Genomic DNA, 12,699 nt, shown 5'->3' on the forward strand with positions numbered 1-12,699 from the left:
TTTGTTTGTTGATATTTTTATTATTATAAATAAATATTTCTTCTTTTTTTATATTTAATCATTAAAACTAAAAATATAAATTCAACTATTAACTAACACTAGCGCTGACCACCAACAAAACACACATACTACATATTTATATGCATATTATTTTGTTATTGTTTTTTTAATAAATAATAAATTGTTTTGTTTTTTTGTATTTTGTTTTGTTTTTAAATTGATTAAGAATAATGTAGTATAACGGTGTGTAATGTTGTAAAAAAAACTATAAAATATAAAGAGAGAGAGAGAGTGATTAACACAAATAGATAGGGAGAAAGAGAGAGGTAGCCAAATATTGTAAAAAAGACTGTGAGTGTGTAATGCCAGTAATTGAGTTAATTAACTCTTTTTTGTAATTAGTTAATGATCATTAAATTGTTGTAATTTTACAACAGACAATGAATGCATTGCATTGCATGCATGTTTGTTGTAATGAACCTTTGAGCATTTGATATTATTGTTGTAATTATGACTTTTGAAGATTAGCCAGTTCAATAGAGTCACCACAACTGTAAAGAAACAAACAAATAAAAAAAATGAGAAGAAATGTAACATCATTAAGATAAACTTAAATGAAATAGTTTTTTTTTTTAATTCATTTTACACAAAGCTAATAATGATGATAATGATTCATTTACACTCAAAACATGATGATTGTTGATTACTGATCGCTGATTATTGTTAACACCTTTGTATATTGACAACATTGTATGTAAAACTATAAAAATGCGAGTATGTCAGTCAGAAGAGCCATTAAAAAGAGATACTATTTACAATTAGGTAACAATTATTATTGTGTTTTATGATAATAATAACTAATGGTGATTATTATTATGATTGTGATGTTGAAACTAATAAAAATCTATTTGAAATAAAAATCACTGATAAGACTGTTAGTTAAAACTTTTATGGTTGACCTTCAGCGTTTTTTGTTCAATTATAATAATAATATTTTCACTTACTTTATACATATCATGGCTGCTGTTTCGCTGTCCTTGTGTTGTTTGTCCGTTTTTGCTAAATTATTCACTTTATTTCCATTATTTTCCTGAACTGCCAGTGAGTTTGTTGACGGTATTTTACCGCTGCCTCCATTCATGTTTAGCAAATGTTTGGGCAATTGATTGGACGAATCTCCGCGATGATAAAGTGATGTGTGCCGATTACTCATGGTGGACTGTTAAGAAAAAACATAATTACATATTAAATATGTTGGTTTTGGAAATAATACAGATATTCATAGTCAATTCATTGGACAATTTGCAAAACTCAAAATCTATATTTTTAAAATTTTGAAATCATCATTCCAAAAGCCCCATATTGCTTTGCTTTATGTATGAAACCTAATATATCGGCCAGAGCTAAGATCGAAGCAAATCTTTCAGAAAAACTTTATAAAATATGAATACCAGCAAAATCGTTCATCAAAAATTACCGATGTATTTGGCGCTGTCGAATAATTTAAGATACAATTTGACAACAAATTTGACGTATTCTTCGTAATCTGAATAATATGAACGCGCATCGCTGTTATAAGGTAGCAACAAAGTGTTTTTGCTTCGAAAATGTCGAAATTTGGGACAATAAAGCGTCATATGCGAGAAGTTTTGCTTTGGTATTGTACGGTTCAGAAGTGAAGATTTTGACACGGAAGACAAAGATCGCCCAGGCCATACAAAAAAGTTTGAAGAACAGCAATTGCACGAATTACTCCCTGAATATTGTTGTAACTTTCAAATAGAGCTTGCGAAATCATTGGAAGCTACTCCAGCAACAAAACGTTTGTGGGCAGCAGTATTTATCTAAAAGTAGGGAAATTGGTTACCATACGAATTGAAGCCGAGAGACCTTGAAAGACGGTTTTACATGTCCGAATTGGGCGCTATAAAAGGAATTTATTTTGGCACCGAATACCAGCTAACCAGCCGAATGGACACCAAAACCAAATGTCTATGGCGCTAATGTAAACCAGGGAACCTATACCGAACACCACTGATTCGATTCTGGCGAGCATTGGCCGAAAATCTATTATCTACCTATTATGAGCCGCGGAAATCTGGACAGACCATCACAGGGAACCTGTACCGAACAGAACTAATTTGTTTCAAGGGACCATTGCACGAAAAACACCCAGAATATTCGGTCAGACATAAAAAAAATTATGAGCTACTGAATCTGGCCAGACCATCACAGGGAACCTATACCGAACACCACTGATTCGTTTCAGGAGAGCATTGGCCGAAAATCAATTATCTATCTATTATGAGCTGCGGAAATCTGGCCAGAACATCACAGGGAATCTGTTCCGAACACAACTGATTCGTTTCAAGCGAGCATTGGACGAAAAACGCCCAGAATATGCGGCCAGACATAAAACTGTAATAATTCATCGTGACAGCACTCGGACACATGTAGCAATACCTGTTAAAAATTATTGAGAATGAAGTGATTGGGAGGTTTTGTCTTACCCGCCTTAAAGTCCAGACCTTGCCCCGTCCTACTACTATGTATTTCGAACAATGAAGAACGCTCTCTCTGGAATTCGTTTCAGAACAGAGTATCCGAAATTGGATTGATTCGTTCTTGGCCTCTAAAGATGAGCAGTTCTTTTGGCTCGGAATCAATATGATGCCAGAAAGATGGAAAAAGATCATAGCTAGCAATGGCCAATATTTTGAATAAAACTATATTGTACAAGTGATTCTAAATAAAAGCTGAAAATTTGAAAAACTGCCGCATTTTTTAGTCGTACAGTTCTGTCGGTTTTAATGAACTCAATTACGGAAATCTAAAATGGGTATTTTCACACAGAGAAAACAGATTCGTAATAGCAACCGAATTTGTTGCCAATCAAATTATTCAACCTTAGTGACCGAATTATACAGTTGTGGCTACAAAATTTTAGAAGTGATAACAAAATTTTGGTTGCTTCAACCGAAATTCTTGTTTATCAACTGACTTTCTGTTGATAGATCCAAAAAATTCTATGTGTGCAACCGAATTTGTTGGCAATCGAATGATTCGGTTGCACACATAGAATCTGTATTCTCTGTATAGAACTTATATAGATTAACGGCAATGGTTTATCTATTTAGATTTAGATCATTTCAGTAACGGTATTTTATTTTAGCGGTAACGGTGTTAGCTGAAAGGGTATTTTCTTGCTTAAAATCTCTAAATTATTTGAAAGTCTTAAATAAAAACAATCACTTACCGTATTATTGTGATTTACACGTCCACGTATATTAAATACCCCATAGACAATGGGATTCATGCACGAATTGGTGCAGGCAAATATAAACAAGCCCTTTCGTATCAAGGAGCTGACCTCATCCACCGATGGCTTGTCTATCCAATACCACATACAGATGATATAATAAGGAGTCCAGCATATGATGAAAACAATGACAATGGTTATGGTCATTTTTAAAGTTCGCTTTTTGGCACGACTTAAAACATCATCATTGGAACGACGAAAACGTTCTAAAAACAAAAGAAACAGAAATGAAAAGAATGTAAACTATTTCATTAAACAATCAAATAAAAATGCCTAACTAACAGCCCCCAAAAATGCATATCTTTTCCCCCCCAAAAAAAAACTAAACATTTCACTTGTCACCTTGTCTTCCCAAGCAGATGAACCTGCACACACCAAACAAAACATTCCACATATGTACTAATCGCACATGTTTGTGGCAATTCTCTTGGGTGGGTTGGGGTGCAGTGTGGGGTCTAGAAGAATGAAAGCAACTAAATAATAGAATAAACTTACCAATGCCTTTAACTATACGCAGACTTTTGCGATAAATTTCCAAATAGATCGCCCCGTAGCAATAGATAAAAGTGATCAATGGACAGGCATACATGGCACACATGTTGGCAATGTTATAGAATAATTTGTGAAATTCACTGGCAAATGAATGAAATGTAACACATTGATAGTAGCCTTTAACTTTCGGATGCTCTTCCAAGTGAAATACGTAAGCCTGTAACGATATTAAGAAATGTTAAGAAAATTAATCCAAAAATATTTATATTTATAGACAGAGTTGGTTGGTTGGTTTGTTTGGTTGTTTGAAGCCGCAAGTGAAGAAACACTGACCCATAACATGCAACCATCTAACCAACCAACTTGTCAATTAAACACACACGCATTTTCCCCCCAACTACAAACCTGTGGCAAACTACATAATATGGAACTACACCAGGCTATGACTAACATTATGCGTCCACGATTTGAGGAGAGTTTCAAAGGTTTAATTATAGCATAATATCTACAAACCAAAAAAAAAAAAAGAAAAACAAGAAATTATTTTAAAGTAATAGAAAAATACATTTCGAATTTATAGTGGAGCAACTTCACTCTCCAACATCATGCTCTCAGGCATCATGCTCCTGTTATAAGTGTTTGGGTTGGTTTGGTTTTAGCTTACCTGTCAATGGATATGCATACCAACACGAAACTCGATAGGTAGAGACCAAATACTCTAAAGAAACTCATAAGACGACATACGAAATCTGTCGATTTCCATTGCACTGTATAGGCCCACGCAATCTCTAGCGGCATCAGCAGAAACGTCACCATTAGATCGGCTATCGCCAAATGCATTAACATGATGTCAATCCGCGACGGACCACGTAAACGACGTTTCGTTAATAGATACAACACGGTTGAGTTGCCAATTGCTGAGATCACAAAGAGAAAACTGAAATAAATTGAAAATTAAGAAATATTTATTTAGTGATGCAAATATAAATGTAGACAGGAATAAAATAGATGTAGACAGGAAGATAGAGAGTGAGTGGTTTATTAAGATGTCTAGATTGGATTTATATTGTATTGTATGTATTTATGGTTTGTTTAGACAGGCGTTTTACAAGGAATTTAATTTCATGAAAACTCTCATACCTAATATGTGAGTGCTTCCCTTTAAATGTCTTAGACAACTTAATAAAAAAAAGGCATAGATACGTAATAGGGATACCCAACGGGAATGGATTTTACAAATCTAGGAATTCCGGATTTTATAAATGTAATACCAGGGGTTCTGTCATTTTTCGGAAACCCGGATATTTTTTTGTACAAATCCCTGGATTGGCATTTATTAATCCCTAGACTACCCGGAATTTTCGGAATCGAAACTGAAAGCTGTTTTGAAGCTATATTTCAAGTCTCTAATGAAGTGGAGCTTTTCTGCTCTATATCTGAAAGTTAGGTTAAGTTGAGTAAAGGTGGGATTAAAGGGACCATGCCCGTTTCGGCTACACAAAAATGAAATTTCCGCATGTTGTGCACTCTTTCCATATCCACACAGAGAAACAGATTCGTGATTGCAACCGAATTTGTTGCCTAATTTGTGGCTACAAAATGTTAAAAGGGTAACAAAAGTTTGGTTGCTTTAACCGAAATTCTTCTTTGTCAACTGACTTTCGGTTGATAGAACCGAAAAATTCCAAATCAATCGATTGACAACAAATTTGGTTGCTATCACGAATCTCTTTTCTCTGTGCAAAAGCCTATAAACTTATTTGTATTCCTAAGTTATTCCAAGTTTGGCATGGTGTCCATATAAAAGTGTTCGCCTCTCTCTCTCTTTGAACCTTCAAACACATACAAAATAAGTTTATCAATTTCAAGTTTTATTTTCTTATGTTCAAATGGAAAATCTCATTTTCAATTGTTATAGTCTGAATTTAAAATAAGTAATTTCAATTGCTGTAATTTAATTATTCAATTTCAACTGTTAGAAGAAGTCTAGAATATTGAAAGAAAACCTGGATCATGAAGAAAAAAAGGTCTAACAGATATTGATAACCCTAGGTCTCCACGTAGCAATTTTTATTGCTAAGCACAAGCAATAACGTCGGCAGAACAACAGCAGAGCGATTGCTGATTGCTGTAGGTGGAGAAAACGTTCGTCACAAATACAAAATTTTCAATACGAGAAGTTCTATGAAAAACTGAGGTGTATTTTGCATATACATATTTTGTGTTGAATGATTTTTTTTCTAATTTCTTTGTTTTTTTTTTGCTTTTGGTACTTAAATAAATGAAATATGTATAAATTAATCGCACCGAATCATAGAAAGAAGAAATTTTACATTAACGACAACTGAACTGACAGCTTATTGCTTAGCAATAATTGCTCAGGCAATCAGTAAAGCAATCATTGCGCAATGGATTGCTACATATGGCAATTTGCGGTCTACACTAGCAAATTTCATTGACGCAATCAAATTTGACAATTGCAGCAATAAATATTGCTACGTGGAGACCTAGGGTAAGGAAAATAAGACGAACAACTCTTTCGAATATCAGCGAACACTTCTATCAGAAAAGCAGCTCGTAAAGTTAAATACTCTGATTCTTTTGTGCGCAGAGCCAAAATGAATGTTGGGTTGAATTGGTATCAAGTTCAGAATGTTCCAGATCGCAGTGCGGTAATAAACGCTTTTTACCTTTCTTAAAACAGCACAGAGTGCCTTCATATTTCTGGGCCGATTTAGCATCATGCCACTATGGAAAAAAGGCCCTTGGGTAGTATCAATCAATAATGTAAATTTTGTAACACGGGAGGCAAATCCACCCAACTGTCCAGAACTTCGGCCTGTGGAAAGGTATTGGCTCTTGTAAAAGAGAACTAAAAAACACAGGAAAAGAATCGTCCAAAAAGGTAACGGAAGCAACCATAAAATCTTTAATGACAGGATTTCCAAAATATTTCTTCATCATACAGATGTTGTTTGCCATCTTTGTCTCATATTCGAAACAAATTATTGGTAACGAGATGTTGACATATAATCATGGATATACATATGTATCCCAGCAGTTAAGCGAGTAGACAATGTATGCCTTTTAGACAATAATTGTCACCAATGTCTGATTTGTTTGCTGACTTCAATCTATATATTTTGGGTCATTTGGCACGTATGTGTTCTTTGTTGTGCAGAGAGAAGTCAATTGGATACTTTATACATTCCTGGTAATATAGCGTGAAGGCAATTGTCTCTTAAGTGTCTCTAAGTAATCTACAAACTGATTTTATATAAATTGTGTTAAAAGTTCATTTTATTTTTGTTATTTTACCCACCAAAAGTAATCTATTGGAGAATTGTCGGAGGAAGGTTTGTTTACAAGCAATCGGTTATTGGACTGTATATGAAATGTGTTTTTAAATGACTATTTGAGTTCAATTTGTAGCTGATCAAGTAACCAGTTGTGTATGTCACTCGATGTACCCAGTATTCAAATCCAAAACATTGACTACCAAAGACCAGCTATCGGACTCTGTCATTGTAATCTGAATGGGTAAATAACTAAATACGTAGCTAGTTATGTAACTAGTTGTCCCTCTAAATGATAGGTGAAATCACTAGTTTGGGACAGTCTTCTAGAACTGCTGGTATGTATTTGAGGAATTTAATTGAGATAAATTAAAATCGATAATGATGTGAGAAATATATAAATGTCATATGCGAAATATTTTCTTACTTCATCGCTTAAATATGAAAGCAAATTGTTTCAAATAATTTAAAGTTTATTCAGTTCGTAATTCGTAATGAATGTTATTTCAAATTATGAAAATTAAAATATTTCATATCTTAAAATTGCATTAACGTTAGCAAATCTCTATGAAATTATTTTTTTATAATAAAACTCGGTATAAACGAAAATATTTGTTAAAACTATCGATCCATAATTGAAATTAAAACGAGACAACTTTGCAAAATCTTTAAATATCCGTATTTTGTCCCATGATTTTATTTAATTTTACACGGTAACATTTCGCTTCAGATTTTTGGAACAACAACAAAAAAAATAAAATCTAATTCACTTTTGGGACAAACTAGAAAGATGGGAAAATGATTTGAAACACATTACAATCATAGAGACTGATGTCGATCACCCAAATATTGTTGCTCCAATGATCTTATATAATTTTACACAGTATGCTGCAGTTTGGGACTGATATCGATTATCCAAATTGGATATCGATTATCCAAAATCGTAGAACTACAAATATAAGGATCGAACTATAGATAAGATTAATGTACAAAGTCTTAAAAATCAGACTTAGTTTGATCTCCACCATATTATTAAAAACAACATCTGAATAAACTTACCTATAAACTGTAATCGATAAACGATGGCCATCGTTAAATATCATATCCTTTGAGTAGTGCATGGTGCCATTTGTATTGTTGTTCACATTTGACCAGTCCGTTAAAACACGATGATCGTAGATTTTCTCATTTATCTCCGTTTCTGGCATTTTAATCATGTTATTTTTTTTTTGTTGTTGGTTTGGTTGTTGTTTGTGTTAAAAGTGTTGTATGTTTATTTATTTATTTTATTATTTAGCCGTATGTAGAGGTATGTTTTTGTTGTTTGCAATAAAATTATGTTTGTTGTGATTATGTTTAAATGATCAAAAAACAACAACAAACATTAAAAGGAACAAATATATTTTTATTTTGTTTTTTTTTTAGTAACAACTGATTATAAATCACACAATTTTGAGTTGATCTACAATAAATGAAAATGTGCAAATACAAAAAATATATATTAAAGTACTACTCACAAACAATATGACACACACAGACACTCAAACATTGACAGAATTCAGAATTGAAGAGAGAGAGATAGAGACGACACACACAGACAATGTTTAAATAACAACAGAGTTTTTTTTAGTAGATTATCACAAACAATCGGTTGATAGATCAATAATGATGATCGCTTGTTAGATCGTACGTTGCAAATGTTTTTAAATGTACTACAACAGTTTTAATTGATTTTCTTGGAAATATTTTTTAATTTGTACAAATTGTAATTATTTTATTTTAACACTTATTGTTGTTGTTATTATTATTTTTAGTTTGTATATTTATAGGAATTTTTGGTTTGTAGCTGTTGCTGTTTTGATTCAAAATATTTCCCAATTATTTATTTACACGCACTTTAATAAAGTTGCGGAAAATATGCCGGTGTTTTTTTCTTCTCGTTTTTGTTTAAATTAATTTACCATTTTATTAGCTGGTTGGCTGGCAAATTTTAGTTTGTTTCTTTTGATATTTTGGGCTGATCGTTGTTGAGTTTTTAAATTTATTTTGTTAAAGGAAATGTATAAATAAATATTATGGTTAGTGTAAATTTATAACTGCAAAAATATTTAGTTTGGAATTTATTTGACATCACTAAATCGTGATAAATATCTACACAAATATATAATTAAACACAAAATATGTATAGTAAAATAAACAGTTCAACTTGAACTTTGTGTTTTTTTTCTAATTTCTTTAATTGCATACATATCTATTTGTATATTTATTATATTTGTGTATTTTCACTTTTACTCTAGACATAATTTATTTTTCTTTTACATACAGATTTGGTTTAATTTTTTTTTTTGCTGATTACAATCTCGATTTTCTGGCAGACTTTTTGTTATATTTTTATTTTATTTGTATGTAGATATGTTGGTGTATTTGTTTCAATACACCAAATATTGAGTTAAGGTAAATAATATTTTAATTTAATCATTTTGTTATTTTTAGTTTTTTCCTATTAATTATTTTGCTATAGTTTTAATTGTATTCTTTATTCAATTTCACGTCTTTCAATTTTCACGTTATTCTTTAGACTACCGAGATGAAATTGAAAATTCCATCTAGGAACCTCATTTGATTATGTGTTGTTATATTTTATTTTTTATTATTAATATAACGGCTTTGATTTTATTTAAAATTGTTGCTTTTCAAATCAAAAACTGATAAGCCAGCTAGAGCCGACAAAACAACCGAACCTGATTTGCCGATGATTTTGGCATAGATTTTATTTTCCAATGTAGTATCTCGTTTCTTTCTGATTATAAAGCCTGACCCAAACACCGCCCGCATATTAAAACGTTGCTTATTTAGATTATTCAATTTGTTTTTTTTTTTACCCAAAATCAGTCTGACTCAAAGTTCAGCTGGCATAACGTCTGGGCCGTGGGGGGAGCAAGAAGATAGATAGCTGCTTTACGCTTAGCTCAGTCTTATTGATAATACACACAACGAACGTATGATTTAAATTATTCCAGAGACATTTGATATTTATGTAAGTAAGTATATAGGTGGCATCTAGAAGCGTATAACGAATGTCAAGGACCCTTCTTAGAATGTTCAAAAGCTAAGGGAATCAATCTCTAAAATATAATTTTTAATAATCTAGTCCAGTATATAAATATCAGTTCTAAATTTAGTGTATTTATGTCTTTATTATTGTATTTCCAGTTGTAAATTTAGCCTTAAAAAAACTGAAAGATCCCTACGACTTTCTTATACATTTGAAGAATTAAAATAGTTCTGAAGAGAATGTGTTGAGTTCTAAGGGGAATGTCTGATAGCACTCTGTATTTATTGTTATATTTCCTAGTTGCAAATTTCGCCATTAAAAAAAACTGAAGATCCTTCAACTTGCTCCTTCATTTGAAATGATCATTTATCAAATGAGTTGTAATGAGTGTCATCAAGAAGCGTATAACGAATACTAAGGACCCTTCTTAGAATGTTGGAAAACTAAGGGAATCAATGACTAAAATAAATTTTTAATAAGCTGGAGTAAATTATAGACACTTTGCCATATAATTTACCAATTCATAATTGAGTTCTAAAGATAAAGTCTGAATGAAGTCTATCTTTATTATAATATATTTCAGTTGTATTGTAAATTTCGCCCTAGATACCACCCGGTTTTTCATATATTTGAAATATGTCGCCTGCCTGGTTGTCAAACTAAAAAATTTAAGACATAAGAATAGAATAGGCTGTCTTGACCATGAAATTTTCAATTAGTATGTAATATAAAAAGCAGGGACATAACTGTTATAACCAATATTGGAAAAAATCCTGAAATAATTGTTTATCAAGAATTTTTGAAAAATGGTCCCTGAATAACAGTTAAATATAACCAATATTATTTTGGTCTTTGGTAACCATTATAAACGATTTTTATTTTATTTGGTCTTCAATAACCATTATGAAAGATTTTTATTTTTTTAGGTCTTTAATAACCATTATAAAAGATTTTTATTTTTTTTTGGTCTTCAATAACCATTATAAAATATTTTTATTTTTTTAGGTCTTTGATAACTATTATTAAAGATTTTTATTTTTTTTGGTCTTCCGTAAACATTATGAGTACCAAAAAAGTTTTTTAGTAGCATGGACCTGGTTTTCTTGTATTTTAAAATAGACAGAGAATGATAAATTGGTTCAGAATTTCATAAGAATCAAGAATATTTATGATTATAAACAGTTTTCTTTTAAAATGTGCAATATGTGGGAGCTATGACAAATTATGGACCAATCGGCATAAAATTAAGTGACATGTCTTCTGTATATATGAAAGTTATTTGTGCTAAATTTTATTTGAATGCCAACTTTTTTAAGAAATCTATACTCGTTAAAATGCTTTTTGGAACTGGGCCTTGTATGGGAACTATGACTAATTATGGACCAATCGTCACAAAATTTAGTAGTGAGAGTTCGGATTATATAAAACTTATTTGTGCTGAATGTGGTTTGGATATCTATATAACTAAGATATTTATGAGGGATTATCTATTTTCAGATAGGACTATCGTTTGGGGGATAGGAGAAATAATAGACCGATTTTAACCAAATTCAATAGACTTCGTCCTTGGGGCACTATACGGTATATCACTATGGTAGTGTAGGGTATAAATATTTGTAATGGCTGTAGTCTATCAAAGACCAAAAAAAAATTTTTTTTATAATGGTTATCAAAGACCAAAAAACTAAAAATCATTCATAATGGTTATTGAAGACCAAAAAAAATAAAAATCTTTCATAATGGTTATCAGAGACCGAAATAAATAAAAATCTTTCATTATGATTATTAAAAACCAAAAAAAAATAAAAATCTTTAATAATGGTTATCAAAGACCTAAAAAAATTAAAATTTTTCATACTGGTTATCATAGACTAAAATTTTTTGGAGTTATTTATAATTGTTATTACGGGACCTATTTTTTTGCAGTTATTTTTCCTATAACCAATTGTTTATTTAAAAAAAAAATAACAGTTATTTCGGGTCCCTGATAAAAAGTTCTTTTAATATAAAAAATTAATTAACAAAATCTTATTTGAAGATACAAGAGTTCTATACGATTTTCGACATGAATTCAATCAACAATATCCAATGCACTTTTAGTGATGAAAAAATGCATTTAAAAACACTTCATTTGATAGATATAGGCAAAAATATGTCAACAAATCGAGGTACCGATTTTGCTTAATATTCACATAAATATAACTGATATACTGATATTTTCACATGATGCCATGATCCGCAAGATATCTGCGGGCTTCGGAAAACGTATTTTAACCAACCAATCGTGAACATTTTCGTGCAATGATTTTTTATAATATCATATTTTGGTGATAAAGTATCATGTTTGACTGGTTTACTGAATGTAATCCAGGACTAAAGAAGCGGTTTTCTGTCTGAAAACATTGAAAACAATTGAGCAATTCTTGGAAGTTAGAATTTGACCGAATAATCGGACTCTATTGATCATTAATTCTACTAATATAAACATTTGAACTTATAAAAGGTTTCTTTCTCTTGAATACTCACAATTCGACAAT

General features: G+C 31.2%; 1 protein-coding gene across 2 annotated transcripts; it reads right to left on the reverse strand.

Moving 5' to 3' along the window:
* On the reverse strand, positions 1–9,671 carry AkhR (Adipokinetic hormone receptor). 2 transcript variants are annotated; one of them, XM_065502280.1, is made up of 9 exons: positions 9,431–9,671; positions 9,069–9,203; positions 8,167–8,569; positions 4,476–4,748; positions 4,217–4,316; positions 3,815–4,028; positions 3,257–3,525; positions 1,005–1,219; positions 1–551 (listed from the first exon to the last, which is right to left on the reverse strand). In XM_065502280.1, the coding sequence occupies exons 3-9, from the start codon at positions 8,322–8,324 to the stop codon at positions 509–511; spliced, it is 1,272 nt and encodes a 423-aa protein (XP_065358352.1). In that variant the 5' UTR covers positions 8,325–8,569; positions 9,069–9,203; positions 9,431–9,671; the 3' UTR covers positions 1–508. The 2 variants fall into 2 exon arrangements, with proteins under 2 accessions (XP_065358352.1, XP_065358353.1); XM_065502281.1 differs by lacking the exon at positions 9,069–9,203.
* Positions 9,672–12,699: the final 3,028 nt, after the last annotated feature.

The sequence above is a fragment of the Calliphora vicina genome, chromosome 2 (assembly GCF_958450345.1).
Source record: "Calliphora vicina chromosome 2, idCalVici1.1, whole genome shotgun sequence".
NCBI lineage: Eukaryota > Metazoa > Arthropoda > Insecta > Diptera > Calliphoridae > Calliphora > Calliphora vicina.